Source organism: Nicotiana tabacum, chromosome 3 (assembly GCF_000715075.1).
Source record: "Nicotiana tabacum cultivar K326 chromosome 3, ASM71507v2, whole genome shotgun sequence".
Taxonomy (NCBI): Eukaryota; Viridiplantae; Streptophyta; class Magnoliopsida; order Solanales; family Solanaceae; genus Nicotiana; species Nicotiana tabacum.
This window is the reverse complement of record NC_134082.1, coordinates 4,076,277-4,092,935: the sequence shown is the minus strand read 5'-3', so window position 1 is coordinate 4,092,935 and position 16,659 is coordinate 4,076,277. Positions and strand designations below refer to the sequence as shown.

Sequence of the window (16,659 nt, the reverse complement as noted above, 5' to 3'; positions counted from 1 at the left end):
TTGGATTGGGTCACATAAAATGCATCCACGATCCGGAACGTATTTTTATTCAATGTTTTGGGATTTGGATTTGGGTCGCATAAATGCATACCCGTGTTTAAGAATGTATTATTATTATATCGCGCCTAAAGCAATTAGCGATTTATTACTTTGGGGTAGGGCCGTGAAATTTGTTAAACGACTCCTCCTTAATTCTAAGCAATTAAATGTACATTTATTGAGGGCCCCGCAATCTATACATTTTATTAAGCGAGGCTCATCTCATTTATTTTCCTAAATGGATAAATCTTAAAGCGACTACATTTTGCTATTTAAAATTAGTCTCTAAAATGAATAAAGAAAATCCTAATTAATTACGTTTTTTTATTATTATTATTTAAGAAAACATGACACGCTAATTGCTTGATTCATACAAATATTGATGAAAAAGGAATTTTATTCTTAATTTCGAAAATTATAAATTAAATAAAAATTCAACAACTAATATTCAAAATAAACAAATATAGCTAGATTAAAACTCAGCATTGTTATTTTTTTAAAAAAAATATTATTGAGATTAATTATTCACAATCATTTGAAACTAAATTTAACCATAATTACTAAAGCTTATTAGAAAGTTTATTAGACTTAAACGTTCTTCTAATCTTGCTTAAGCTCAAGTCATGCCTTAATGCCTAATTTACGATGTTTAATTTAAATTCGTGTCTTAGCTAAATTTAGCTACTTGTTCATGATCGACCTATAATCTTGAAGCCTTCATAATTAGTGAATTAACCTATTTTGCCGAACCGATTTATTACAGACTAACTTATGATATTATTTTCTTATTCCAGTCATTATTTAGTAATTCATGAAATAGTTTAAATACAATCAACAAAAGGAACAAAGAAAAAAACGAAATTAAAACTTTAAATTTTCATTCTTCATATGTATTCACGCTTCATATTTCGGATTACAATAACCAGCTTTTCAGTTGTGTACCTGATATTGGAAGCAAAAGAAAATGAATATGAGAATCAGCAGCAACAGTAAAATCAATACAACACAGCAACAATAGCCCATCAACAGTAACAACCCAGTAACAGACCGGTGGAGTAGTAATCCCAAAAAAACAAAAGCTTCCAGCTTTGATGAAACAACAATTAATTCTAATTTCAAACAACAAAAGAAAGCAGAATGTTTTTTCTTAGTTTTTTTTATTTGAAAGCTTAAATATTTTTCGGAATTTTCTATCTCTTAAATGTTCAGCCCTTTTCTCTCTCTCTTTTTTGTCCTCAAATCTGATTTCAAGACTTCATATATATAACCCATCCCATAAACCTTTCAATTAATTAAAATCCATACTTTTTCTCTACCCAACCCATTATCTTCCCACTCATCCCCATTACATTAAATAAACATATCACACCACCCCATTATATTTTGTCCCCCATGCCTAACATAAAATAATGCAAGATTCCCCCTTTAAATTAAATCTTGTCCCCCTTTATATTAAACAATTATATCACAACCCAACCCATTTCATTTTGTCCCCCATGCTTCAAATAAACAAGTACAAAATGTACAATTCCTAAACTACCCCCTCCGACCTTACTGAAATTACCAAACTACCCCTGAACGTATTACAAATTTACCAAACTACCCATCAACTATAACACATCAATTAATCAAACTTAACCAAAATATAGACAATATGATCAATTTCTAACAATGTTCAAACAACAATATGAACACGGATGAACATCATAACAACAATATCACATGAACACGATTTTAACAACATTTTAACAACAAATCACACGAACACAAATTGAACAACAAAGAACAACTAAAATTTGATTGAACAAATTTTTAGCAACAAACAATCTTATTTTCGGATTCAACAACTACAACAAACAAGTATATTTAGATTTCTAACTTCAATCATATTGAACTTAAAATCAACTACTCTAACAACATTACAACAACAATTCCTATATTAAACTTTATGAGACAAATTCAAGAAATGATCACAAATGGTAAACAAGAAATCAAGCTATACAAATTTCGGATTCAAGAACAATCAAACAAAGTATGAACATGAAATAAATCTATTTTAAACAACAAACATGATGGATTTAAACTATTAAACCAACATATTTCTCTAAACACAACTAAATTCTTTTAGAAAAATAACAAGATCGACGAATAAACAATTATGAACTTAAGCTTAAACTTAACAATATTAACAACTTCTAACAATACATAAACACATGAAACAAATTGAAGAAATAGTTAATTAAATTTCAATTTGAATCTAACAAACATCAAACTAACAAATACTTACTTAAACAATAATACAAACATGAAATAAACATGAAAACAACTAATTAAACTTCTATTTTGAAATCTGAAAATTAATTTAACAAACAACATGAACATGAACTAAAAATTAATTCAAACGATAAACAAAACAAACATTTGTTGATTTTAGATTCGAAAATATCAAAACAAAAAATACGGATAAAATAAAACTCAAAATCTACCAACCGGATTGAAACGACGAACAACGACCAACCAACGACGAATGGACGACCAGTGATCGACGACATCGACCAAAACTCATCCATGTACGCGAACTCGACTGGAGTTGACGCCGAAGTGAAGCAATAGTCGACGCAGCAGCGTGGTTTGTTTTAACCTCGGCTGCTCATCGTGCACAGTAGGGTCGTGTGGGCTGCTTGAAGCAGACGAAGTGACGAAGGAGTAACAATAGCAGCTATTGCCGCGACGAGCAGCAACGTTTGGTTGTAATGGCTGTTTTAAACAGTCTTTCAAAACGGACGCATCTTGACGTAGCAGCATTTTTGTTGGTGCCGAAGAAAGATGACGAAGCAGCAGGCAGTCCATGGACGAGCTGGAAGGAGGGATCATTTACAGTGGGGTTTCCACCATGGGAGGGCAGCTATGGCGAAGTCGGGGCAGTAGATGAAGCAGCAGCTGCGGCGAGGCAGCGATGGCGACGGGGTCTGTTTGGGTTTGTTTGGTAGTGGTTTGGACGTGATGCTGGTGCAGGCCAGCCATGGATGTTGATGGCGAAGCTCAGAGACGACGGGGATGAAGCGGGCAGCGGTGGGTTTGATATTTTTTCTTCTTTGATTGAGGGTTTTCCGGCGATGCAACGGGGAGGTCGACGTGGATGGTGGTGACGTTGGTTGTTCTGAGTGGACGAAGAAGAAGGTAAGCGCAGCCATGGGAGGTGAGGTTTTAGGGCAGCCATGGCTGTGGAGCTTTGGAGGAAGAAGAAGAAGATAGGAGAGGGGGGGCGGATGGTTTAGATTTTTAGGGTTTTTTCTTCTTTTTTTTTTTTGTTTTATTGTTTGTAAGATAATAGAGGTGTTGGGTTATGGACTGGGTCGACCCAGTTCGAAATGGACCGGGTCGTAGGGAAGATTGGGCCATTTTTTGGGCCTATGGCTTGAAATTGAAGAAGAGGCTCAATTCCGACTTTCTTTATATTTTCGCTCTCTTTTCTTCTTTTATTTCTCTAAAACTAAATTATAAAAATACTTAAACTATTATTAAGAATTAAATTAAGTTATAAAAGCGCAAATTAACTCCCAATAACAATTAACGCACAATTAAGTAATAATTAAGCATAAAATTGTATATTTAGACATTAAATGCTAAAAATGCAAACGATGCCTATTTTTTGTAATTTTTAATTTTTTTGTAAAAAAATTTAATTAGTAACAATTATAGAATTAAATCCTACATGCAAATGCGACATATTTTTGTATTTTTTTATTAATTTAACAAATAAACATGCACAGACAAATACAAATAATTATTCAAAATATCACAAAATATCACAAAATTGCACACCAAAGAAAAATTATTTTATTTTTGAATTTTTTGGGAGTAATTCTCATATAGGGCAAAAATCACGCGCTTACAGTAGTTATGATATGTATGTATAAACTTGAGAAAAAAGAGAATAAAAATTCACGGATATTTCACGCCTAAAGATACACAAAATAAGAAAACAAAAAAACAGTTCGGAGAAATATTGGTTATGGGAGAAGGCATGAATGAGTGTTGACTGAGTGTCTCAGTCAATGGTTACACTAAAAATAGGGAATTGATTTTTGTTTGCATATGATACTTTTTTATTAATTAAATTAAATATTTATGGGTGAAAAATTAGGAGAGAGCTACAATAAGGTAGGTAGGTGATGAAAAAAAAGATCAGGTTGTTATAGTTAGAGGGAATGGTAAACGAAAAGGTCTTATTGATATTTGGCTACACATTTGCAAACTTGTAACTAGGGGTGTACATAGGCCGGGTTGGTTTGGATTTTACAATTACCATACCAAACCAATTGTGTCGGGTTATTAAATCTAAAGACCAAATCAAACCAATAAAGCTTGGGTTTTTCAATCTCGATTTTTCTCGGGTTTTCGGGTTTTTCATTTTTTTTCCGGTAAAATCTTCGTAGAACAAAACTTATAACGTATGCTCAAAATATTTCTTTAATCCTAATAAGATATAATTATTTAAAGTATTTTCTAAGAAAATAATACAAAATACAAGATGTGTTGTGGCATTATCCTAAAATATTCAACAATAAAGACAATAAAATTATGTAATATAAATATTGCTAATTAAAAAGCCATAATAAAAATAAACATAATCTAAAGGTACTAAGTCATGTTAAATAAATAGACTAATAAGGGAGTATTAATTACATGAATAAACGCTAAAGAAAAATAAAAATAGGTTATGCATTTTTATCTAAATTATTGCTTAACAAAAAATAGATATTCAATACATTCCCGTTCGTAATATTAAATTGAATGTCTTTTGTTAGCATTAGTATTGATTTGATTTTGGTTTGGGCTTTTGTTAGCATTATTTAATGAGACTTTTTCCTTCCTATACCATATATGAAACCTTATTACCAAAAATGTGCATAGTTTCATATTTACCCGCCATGTTCACAGTTTTTCTACAATTATTATACCATTTATTAAATACTAATTATTAGGAGCTGATTCCTTCCTAATTAGGCACGCTACAAATCAAGAACAGAATATTCTAATTGATTTAGCGACCTTCAGATCAAATTTGAAACGCAAATCCTATCTCTTCAATTTAAAATCAAATTACATAGACTCTTTTCTGCAAAAACTCTGTTCTTCGATATTTTTCCTTAAGCCACAAATCAAAAAAAGACAAAATCGTCAACAAATTCGAATTAAATTTTAGAAATCAGTTCTGCAAAAGCTCAGCTCGTCGACATTCTCTCTACATCTCTCTATTTCTCAATCGCAAATTTCAGTAATACAAAGCAAATGAAAAGAGAGCAGCAATTCCATCATTGACAGCCATTAAAAAGCTTGAAAGCTTTGAATTCAAATTTGAGTTTTCAAAAATCATTATTTGTTTGGATTGGGTATTGTTGAAAATAATCGGGAATATGGTTTGGAGTTTATATCTCAATTTTTAGGGGTTTTGGTGAAGATTAGACTTGGTTTTGACTGAATTTCAGATTGAAACTCGAAGAAGAAGAAGAAGAAGAAGAAGAAGACATATTGCAGAAATTGTAGATAAATTATAAATAAATTGTAGATTATTTGTATTCTGATTGTAGATGCTTTATTTTCTGTTTTCACAAATAAAAAACGGCTAAAACTTCTACAAATCTTCTGAAAAATGCAATTATGTCAAAAATCTCAATTATGCTACAATTGAATGGAAATTGGGATATAAAAATTCAATGTACCCAGTTTGTAGATAAATTGTAGATTATTTGTATTCTAATTTTAGATGCTTTGTTTTCTGTTTTCACAAATCCAAAACGACAAAAACTTCTACAAAAACTTCTGCAAAAAACGCAATTATGTCAAAAATACCAATTAAGCTACAATTAAATGGAAATTGGGATATTAAAATTAAATGTACCCAGTTTGTAGATATTTTTAGATAAATTGTAGATTATTTGTATTCTAATTGTAGATTATGTCGAAAATACCTATACGTTGCCACATTTATAGTGGCTGGACTGATTAAAATGCACATAAGGAGGGCAGCTGATAAAAAAGGGGCAAAATGGTTCTTAAGAGCAAGTGCATTCTTGTTGGCAAAGTGTAACGGAAGGTAAAAGTAAGCAATAGTCGATAGTTCAAGTGTAAATTTGGAACTTTTTACTAATTACATATCATTGGTATCTATGTCAGTTCGTCTCTTGAATGTTTCTAGTCTCTCAGAGAGAAACAAAAATGCCTCATAGGAACGAATCATCAACTGAGAATTATTTTTCCGAAGACTTCCCAAGGCAGCTTTGCTGAGATTTGAAGACGTAAGCAATAACCACCTGTTCTATCAGAGAAAGAAAACGTGGGTGAGGGTGAGGGTTTGGGAGAGAGAAACGTGGGAGGGGTGGGATATACGGTACCTTGAATTAAGGAGGGATATACGCTGCATTAATTGTACCCTTAAAATACACTATGGTATAGAATTGGTAATTTGGTATACTAAGTGTAATTAAGTCAAACCTTAAACATTGAGGGTAATAAGGTTTCCTATGTGGCATAGGAATGTAAAAATTCCTTATTTAATTTACTAATATTAATGGCTAAGCATTCAAAAGTTCTAAGTCCAACCTTGAAATAATACCTTAAAAGATAAAATTATGAATTTTTTTAAGAAATATTTATAAATTACATCACAATAAGTATATTTATTTATTAAATATATCTAAAATTTCTATATATATAATGTCGGGTTGGTTTGGTTTCGGTTTGACTTTCTTTAGTTAAAACCAAACCAAACCAATTATGGTCGGGTTTTTTTTTTCCAACACCAAACCAAATCAAACCAAACCATAGTCGGATTTTTTTTCTCGGTTTAACTCGGATTATCGGGTTGGTGCGGTTTGTCGGTTTCCTTTGTACACCCCTAATTGTAACTGGGTTAAAATAGTGCAAGGTCTACTTATGAAATGCATTATTGTGTAATTTTGTCATAAAAAATAGAAAGGGAATGCAAATCTAATTCTCTTTTGTTTATATTTACTTTGCCCTTATATAGTTACAAATACTTTGTAGTGCAAACACTTCTATACAAAACTTCAGCGCTTCATTCCACTTTTATGCTACATTTTCTCAAGTTCTTACAAGTCAAATGATTTTTATTAATGTACATCAATAATACATAAAGGTAATACAAAACAATTTTTTTCTGTTCACCAATTGGCTTTTGTACAACGACGACGACGACAACAACAACAACTACTACTACTAGTCTACTACTACTACTACTACACCTCAATACAAAGCAAGCTGGAGTCGGCTTATGCATCCTCACTTCCATGTTGCTCCATTTTAGTCCGTCCGGTTGCAGTATCATAAAAACTTAATTTCTCTAGAACTTATGGTCATATTTAAGAAAAAGACCCATCCAAAAAGAATACCAATTGGCTTTGGTAGGTAGCTGTAGCTGTAGCTTCTTCTGTTGCAGTTCTCAACTTCCTGTATTTTGAAATCCAATAAGTGAGAAAAATAAAAGATGACAACATGGAGCAAGATAAAGAAGAATCATAAGTTTCTTATGATAACTTCTTTCCTTTTGAAATAACTTCCACTGAAAGAAGAAATGGTGGCAAGGGAGTACTAACCATTGAAAATGTGGAACTGCTCGTAACAACTGGGTATCTCATCCTGCGACGCCCCTATCTGCAAAAAGTAGAGCTGGCAACCAAAACCGGAAAAATATTAGGCAAATGTTTCTCTTTTTGCTAATAGAATTTTTTGGACAGTCGACTTACAGGGAGAAGGTATATAATAGTCACTCCTCGTCCTCTAATCGACAACCCAAACAATCTATGTGACGCATATATACTGGTTATATTATGCTTCTGCACTTTCCTGAAAGTATACTCCCGGCATCTTTCCTTCTCTTGAGTCAAAGCCAACAAGCTATTACTGTACAGATTACAAGAGCATTAAAAAGATGAAACTTTGGGAGATTGTATAGCAAACTCCACCCGCAACTCCAACCAAGAGATCCTCTTTTAGACTTCTCGACTGACAGCACACGGAGAGCGGGTACAAAAGTATTTTGCAAGGAGTGGCATGATTTCAGTAACAGCTTGCAATCTAATGGCTGATAGTTTCCATGGCGACACGCACAAGACGTAACAATCCGTCCACGTCCTGGAAGTTGTAATCAAGAGCCTTCTTAACGGATAATGCACCCTCTTTACATTGTGAATCTCCAGGCCCTGGAATAACAGCTGCATAAGCAACACGTGATTTCCTGGACGCCTCCATCGCAAAATTAACTTCCTGAGCCTGTAAAATAACAAAACTCTAAGACTCCCAAAAAGAAAAAATATTGCAGTGTCAAACTACCAAAATTTCAGAACGTATGGAGAAAGTTCTCACTGATGCACAGTGGCGGAGCCTAAATTCGATGGGAGGTCAAAATATATAAAGTATACGGAGAAGCCAAGGGGATTCAATATATAGTATATATACATAAATATAAAAAAATTGACCGATCTACACAGTGTAATTTTCCGGCGAACCCTTGGCAAAGTTTGGCTCCGCCACTGCTGATGCAGGAGTAAGGCCTTTCGCATGTCCTTTATATTTAGGGGGACAGAGAAACAAAGTTCAATCATTTGGAAGAAAGATTATGAAGCCTAATGAACATAGGTTCAACTAACTAATTTGCCTAACCATTATTTAGGCAATTGTTCTAACTAATCATGGTGTTAGTTATCACCAAATATTTCTTTAATTGGGGTGGAAATTTATAATTAAAATATATGGACTCACCAAGTTGATTAGCCGCATGAAGCTAGAACCATTTCTTGCTGAGACAACATGAGTTCCAGCTACTTGAGGAGAACCAACAACTTTTGCCAATGCAGCCTTGTCTACCATTGTTGGATTGTTCAAATTGTCAACATCAGAGACAGAAGAGAAAGGAGACTCACCTATTATATAGTAGTGAGTCTGATAAGTAATAACCATTAAGAAAAAAAGTCAAAAGCAGCTAATCATCATCAGACATATAGCTGTAACACCTTCCAACTAGTTTATACATTTCCAGTACTCATAATCATATTTATACTAATGCTTTCCTCCGTAAGTAATCCTGTTCATCAACAGTGGATATCACTAACTTCGACATATGCCAATACTGCCCTGACTAATAGGATAGAAGTGCAAAAATGCATTGGTCAATACAAACAGATGATGATTAAGGAGTAAAACAAGATAACATTTGACATGTTCTCTTGGTGAGTAACCATCAAAAAGCATATTGATAGTTATATCAAAAGTTAAATCAGTGGCGCAAAGAAGCACCACCATATTGATACCATAAATGTAGAATTTCTAGACATCTCAATGCAGATTACCTGGAGGAAGAATTTGTAGAGCTGTTTGTAACTCATTTCTGTATCGATTTGCATCGGACTGTGAAGAATAAATTACTCGCATGTATGCAACTTCCATGCATTTATAAGCAAGTGCAGCAGCAGCCATGTCTTTCATTTTCTCATATTCATAAGCACAAAACCTATGAACATAAGAAGGACCAACAATCAGCTTTACATCCTTATTGACATTTCCAGTGGTAGTTCAAGTTTTGCCATAGCATTATAACAACCGATTTCTGAAATACAGAAAACTATATGGATTATCCCTAAGTCGTGTACACTCCACAATCCACATGTGTGAAAAAGTATTCAATGAAGTTTGATTTTCCTATTGAGTACAAAAGTGACATAAACATTGCCCCCATGGTGCAGACGTCTCTTCAAAAATTGGATTTGAAAAGCACTAATCATATTTGGAAGAACAGATTAGGTCACAAAGTTTTCACAATACATGATACCGGTGAAGAAATTTGCTTCCAAAATTTTTATGAGCTAATTGAAATTATATTGTTATATCCGCTGCTAAAATTGTTTGGTCAACAAGAAACAGAATATTCTAACAAATTCAAACACTTGCAAATTTACTGATACAGTAGCAAGATATCAACCAATTTTTACAGCTATGTAGCTTTAACAAAATCCAAATATTTAACCATTCTTAGATCCTTAATAAATGTAAAGAATGGAAACAGTGTCAAGGAAAATTTTATAGTTTTGAAAATTCAATCATTAAGTTGAAATAAAGACTCAAAATTATAAAAGAATAGCAGTTCAAATGCATAATTTGTTATTTCAAAAGCACGTTATTCTCTAAGAGAGCCAGATTGATCCTTCAATGGGAGATTCACATGACCAGAGGCGGAGCCAAGATTTCTATTTTATGGGTTTTGGATTTTAGAGCGACGATTTCAAGTGCTTATAACTGGATTCTAAATTTAATATTTGTGCGTATTTAATGAAAATTTTAATACAAATACACTGTTTGAACAAAAGCTATTGGGTTCTGCTGAACCCATAGCCGGGCTTCTAGCTTCGTCCCTGCACATGACCAGTCCATCGAATAATGCTTGCAGATGTATCTCAGACCCTTGGCACTTTGGCATGTCGCGGAAGTAATACCTACTCAACAATCTTTATAAACACAACACTATCATGCTTGCAACAGTTTTTTTTGCATTTGTCTCAATGTACAGAGGAGAAGAGGAGAAGCTCAGATGCTCCAGTAAGGAGGTGTGAGCGACTGGTTGTGGAGGGCACGAAAAGAGGTAGAGGGCGGCCTAAGAAGTATTGGGGAGTAGTGAGCAGGCAGGATATGGCGAGGCTTCAGATTTCTGAGGACATGACACTTAATAGGAAGTTGTGGAGGTCGAGTATTACGGGTGTAGACTAGGAGGTAGTTGAGTCTTGCGTTACCTTGTACTGTTGTGAGCCTAATCTAGTAGGGTTTTTGTCTGAAATAGCTAGTGGCATTGTCGTGTCTTACTATTTTCTCTTTTCGGTGCAGGACCTATTTACTAGCCATCATTTTTGTTTTGCATTTTTCCTTCTGCATTTTATGTTCCTATTTTTCCTATGATCTCTGTGGTGAAACTAATATTCTCTCCTTTTTGTTTTTCTTATTATATTGAGCGAGGTCTTCCGGAAACAGCCTCTCTACTCCTTCGAGGTAGGGTAAGGTCTGCGTACATACTACCCTCTTCCCAGACCCCACTTGTGGGATTTTACTGGGTTGTTGTTGTCTCAATGAATGAACCAAGTTCAAGTTTAGAGGAGAACTCACTGGCAGAGTTTCGCAGTGCTGCTATAGATTCTCCTTGACTGGTTCAATTCACCATGGTTAGTGCTGTCTAATTCTAGTAAGGAGGCGCCATGGAGAAACTTTAGTGCCGCTTGGAAATAGATACCCGTGCTTTCACTTGATCCAGAATTCTGGTACAAATAGCAAAGTTATGCCAACACCAAAAAAATGAAACAAACAGTAAACCATATTGTTTGGACATAAGTGTAAATTCTTTATACCTTGAGGCGATCTGCCAGGTGTTTAAGGTTTGTGGCTTCTTTTATGGCATTTGTAGCAGCTTGACTCGACGAATCCTTCCGAACAGGGCTTGGAACATCTACATCCCTGACCTTATGAGCAGTACTATTAGGTAGTTTTCCATGGTGGCTTTTAGCTTTTTTACCCTGTCGTGAATTATTTGACCTTTCCCTTTCAAAAGCATCAACTATAACAAGATTTGCCCCATTTTCCCTTTCGGATCCAGGAACCGGCTCTTTAAATACAGCTGTCTCATTCTGATCTCTTGTTAATGGAGACTTGGGAGAGACTTCAATCTGCTCGCTTTTGTTGGAAACATGCTTCTTAGATGATCTATGATCATCTCGATCAGGTACTGCCTCGTGCCTTTTATCCAGGTGGGATGTAACATCCAATCCAACTTCTGCGTCATCGTGATGAACAATTCTTAATTGATTGTCTCCTTTAACATTTTTGTCCAATAATTTTCCAGAAGGATCCTTCTTGGAACTCTTTTTTAATCTATCAGAACTAATACCAGATTTCTCCTGAAACTTGTTTTTTCCTGGAGTCATTTTCTCCTCATCCAATGGCATTTGATCTGAAGATAAACTTAAAATATCAGGATCTTTGGTCATACATTGGTCAGAATCGTATTTTGGAGCCCGATTCTTGTCTTTATGCCGTGACGAGGAACCTCGTCTACCATTTGAGACTGGCGCACTGTTCTGATACTGATGGTCATTCTTTCTCTCCTTATCAGATCCTTGATCTGAGTTTTCCGTCTTGCAAACATATTGGCTAGTTTGACGTAATCGATCTGCATTTATGTCAGCATCTTGATGAGCTGCATAACCAGAAACCATGGTATTTGCTTTGAGTTTTGTACCTGATTCACGATGGACATCATCTCGTTTAATTTTTTTAGACGATACATCTGAATCCTCCTCACTCATGTTCCTCATCTTTGCATTCTTTGTACCTGTCAAACATCCCAGACAGAAAATAAAGGAAAAAATACCAGAATTCCACGATTTTCAGCAAGTCCAAAATTGAGTACTTAAGATGAATACCTCCATCAGAATGGTTGTCAAGAAAAATTCTCTTCTCTTTGCTTTTACGTCTCCTCTTCTCCTCGTGGTTCAGTATGACGTGGTCGGAAGAGTGTGAGCAATCTTGTTTAGTTCCACTTGACGAAGCTTTTGATCCATATCTTTTTGTCCGACTAGATTCGATAACTTGTACACCAAGATTCTGGTTCTCTTGGCTGGCGCGCAAAGCATCAGGGGAAGTTGATCCATTTGAAGCCGATATAGGATACTCCCCAGATGAATATGGTTTCTCGGTTTTTGTAACGTTAACTCTTTCCTTTATCGAGCTGTTATGTTCAACTAAACTTTTCTTACCGACAGCATCAGAATCCTTCAGCATTTCTGGTGAAGGAATTTCATGTACACCAGTTTCATCATTGTCGTCATCAGCTTCCATGTCCCCGAAGAAGTCTCTGTACCTATCTCCGGCATGGTTCTTTTTCATGTCCTCCGAACCACTTCCGGACAAGCGAGTGTCTCTACAAGGGGTTTTCTTACTCTTAGATTCCACGAAATCAGCGATGGAAACTTCTTTTAAGACCTCTGTGCTTTGAACAACGTGAAACTTAGTTTCGATAAGAGGGAGCTTCAATGCCTTAGAAACAAGTTCTTCACGGGTGATAACGTCTACATCAACCTCCTTTGATTGCACACCACTACGATTTTGATTGTCATTGCCATAGCCATTTGCTAAAACATCTTTATCGTAAGATTTCCATTTCCCAGCTTCTGAAGCTTTCCTATTTGCATAATGAGTTCCATTTACTAATGCAACGGAAGTTTCAAAGCTTCCCTTGATCATACGTTCAGATCCACATTTCCCCCAGAACCTCCCTTTTTCAGTCAAGCAAATCAAATCATCCGAAAGCGGTGATAATAATAGGCCTTCATGCATTGGATATGAGGTCATAATCTGCCCCAATATATGGATGGGAAAAAAAAAAAAAAAAAAAGGAGAACCCAAGGTCAAGTTGGCCAAAAAGGAAGAGATACAAAGCAAATTTGATATTTTAGGAGAGGGGTGAGAGCATTCACCTGAAGTATACTTGTTGGAGATTCATATCGGGAATCCCCAAGGTCATGGGATAACCCCTCACCATATATCGAGCTATCATCCGGCGATGATGACGGAGAGACATCAAGACCAAGCCCACTGTAGATTTCAGCTTTCTTTTGGGTTGACAAATTTTCAATACCAACTCCGATATGCAACTTGGGAGCTTTCTGGTCTGATAGATATGTCGGCTTCTTGACTATTTCACTTTTCAAAGAGGGGACTTTTTCGTGAGCAGGTGGAATAGCTGAATTTGTTTTCCCGTTAGCTGTTTGAGCCTTCGGTGCAGGTACTACTGCCGAATAGGCAGAAGCTGCTGTGGGCCTTCCTGATAGAGAAGTGGATGATGACGCTACTGAGGATCGCCGACCACCCTGCAATAACAAGATGATATGCATATTGCTTAGTCAAAGTAGAAATCAATGTGAGGACAGCAATAATACTTGTTTGATACAACGAAACATAGTAACACAACACAACCGTCATTAGAAGGCAGCTACCTCTAGGCGCATATTGCCCGGTGTACAAGACCAAGAAGGTGAACGCTGATAGGTAGGTAAAAATGAACCATATCCACCAAATTTTGACCCTGCCAATATATGCGAATTAATTGTCATTCACATTTCAAGTAACAAGCACATAACTGCAAACTTCTGATACTAAGAATATGCCATTGTAATACCCAAGTTCTCAGATGAAACTCCATCCTCAAAATCCTTTTGAAAATGTCCCAAAACATCTTGGAGTTTCTCATCCTTGAAAGAATAAGAGAACAGTTATGTGAGACGCTGGAAACCGCATAATATATTCGTACGAAACTGGTATTAAATTCTGCAGGTAAACTTTTGTGAGCTCACTAGTGACTAGCCCTCAATCCTACTCACCATAGTTATGTCACATAGCAAGAATAGAAGAAATGCCATTGACTTTAACAAAAAAATATACCTAGACATAGAGTGGATGCTTAACTTCCAGATATATCAAATCTGTGGTTACCCCTCTTTACTATTAACTAGAGTTACCTGTAATTATCTTGATGGTTAAAAAAATGTGTCAACAACAACAGCCATGCCAGTCCATTTAAGCTCATTTTAAACCACCATTACACGAAATAAAAACAAAAGGTGCCTACTGACATATATCCCTATGTACTATTTAAAAAAGGCAGCTTGGTGCACAAGGCATCCCGCGTTTACGCAGGGTCCAGGGAAGGGCCTCATCCCCTTGTAGACAGCCTACCCTAATGCAAGCATTAATGGCTGCTTCCCTGGCTCGAACACATGACCTATAGGTCATACGGAGACAACTTTACCGTTGCTCAAGGCTCCCTTTCTCTATGTACTATTGAATAACAAAAACGTAATCTTGGAGAAGTAAATTAAAAAAAGGAAAAGGAAGACAAAACACATACAATATAGGAGAGTGCAATATCAGGGTCAACTGTTGAATCATTACAAGCATCTCCCTCTTCAATCTTAGTCTCCTTCATCTCTGCTTTAATACCAAATTCTAAAACTAACCCCTTTCTTCCATCTACATAAATCATTCAATAAACTAAAATTCAAGAAAATTCAAAACCCTCAAGCCCCTTATTTCATCTACAAGAAAATACAAAAACTAAAAATACCCACAAATTACAATTTATAACAACAAAAACCCAGAAAAGAAAAATCAAAGCTTTCTTCTGAACTATATCATACAAAACATGGTATTTCAAGAAAATTCAAAACCCTCGAGCCCCTTACTTCATCTACAAAAACAAAATAAATATTTACCAAATTACAACATGAAACAACAAGAACTCAGAAAAAATAAAACAAAAACCTTCCTGAACCACATAAAAAACTTAAAATGATGGAATTTCAAGAATAATTTCAAACTCCAAATCCCCTGAATTTGAGCTCCAACATAAATTTAAAAATAAAAATTCCTTCACCCAATTACAACATGGCAAACCTCAGATAAGAAAGATCAAAATTTTCTGCTGAATCAATCAAAAGAACAGAAAAAAATTGAAACTTTACCAACCAAGTTGACCTTAATTTAACACTAAATAAATAAATTCACAAAAACCCCACAAAAGAAAAAGGAAAAAGTGGACCAAAATAACTGTAATTTGAGGAGCTTGGATTTGTTAGTGGGATCTCAGTTTACTCAAAATGAAGAAAGAGAGAGAGAAAAAAAGAGAGAGAGAAACTGGTTTTGGTGTATAACATAACAGCCTTCTTTTACTTTTTTTTTTTATTTCTGTTAACTGTTTTTTTTTCTAAATAAAGAAAGGAAAAAACAGTTTTTTTTCCCTTAACTGTGAGGAAGTGTGTGTTTTTGGACTATAAGGTTTGTTTTTTTTTATTTTTACCAAAACTGTAAAAATTTTGGACATTAACTTCCTTCTAACTGTCAAACAGTTCATTTTATCTTTGGTAATTCTTCTCATTTTCCAATCACTTTCACTAGTTGTTAGATTTAGTAGGTGAAGAATAGGTTTTTTTTTTTGGGCAACTTAGGTCAAAGAATAGTGGAAGATGGATTTAAGATTTAAATTTAATATTTTTAATTTTCGAAATTCTTATTCCGAACACTCTATATTTGAAGGCCTCGGGATTAATATTTATTAAAATCTTAATGATCTCTTACACACAAATAAAAGTATAAATGCCTTGTTTAAGTCAAAGAACTTAACGGTAGAGAGTCTTGACAAACTAAAGGTAAATATTTAAATGTATCCATTTTTTACACCAAATAAATAAATGTTACATATTGTCTTTCATTAGCATATTTATGATCCCTTATCCATGGTTAAATAGAATTATATTTTTCTATTTTTATTTTAACTTCTAAGATTAAATTTCTTGATTTGATATAAATATGAAATACGGGTAAAATTTATCTTTGATAAAAAAAATCTCGTTTCAACTACCTTTTGGCTTACTACATTATAGACATGCTACACTTTTGACTTACTACATTATAGACATGTTTTTTAAAGCGATTTCATAATAAAAAGACGTCTCTTTCGAAATTTTATTTGTCCTTCAATGTTTGTAGTTATCCATATTAGAAATT

At 34.6% G+C, this 16,659-nt stretch overlaps 1 protein-coding gene across 7 annotated transcripts; it reads right to left on the bottom strand.

Annotated features, from left to right (window-relative positions):
- Positions 1–7,151: 7,151 nt before the first annotated feature.
- On the bottom strand, positions 7,152–15,822 carry LOC107759322 (uncharacterized). 7 transcript variants are annotated; one of them, XM_016577211.2, is made up of 13 exons: positions 15,005–15,822; positions 14,276–14,348; positions 14,094–14,182; positions 13,575–13,967; positions 12,522–13,452; positions 12,338–12,430; positions 11,451–12,268; positions 11,212–11,360; positions 9,411–9,571; positions 8,824–8,984; positions 7,809–8,334; positions 7,659–7,731; positions 7,152–7,512 (listed from the first exon to the last, which is right to left on the bottom strand). In XM_016577211.2, exons 1-11 carry the CDS (start codon positions 15,137–15,139, stop codon positions 8,140–8,142), a joined length of 3,198 nt encoding a protein of 1,065 aa, XP_016432697.2. In that variant the 5' UTR covers positions 15,140–15,822; the 3' UTR covers positions 7,152–7,512; positions 7,659–7,731; positions 7,809–8,139. The 7 variants fall into 7 exon arrangements, with proteins under 7 accessions (XP_016432697.2, XP_075105192.1, XP_016432695.2 ...); XM_075249091.1 differs by having other exon boundaries at positions 8,824–8,924; XM_016577209.2 differs by having other exon boundaries at positions 11,451–12,430.
- Positions 15,823–16,659: the final 837 nt, after the last annotated feature.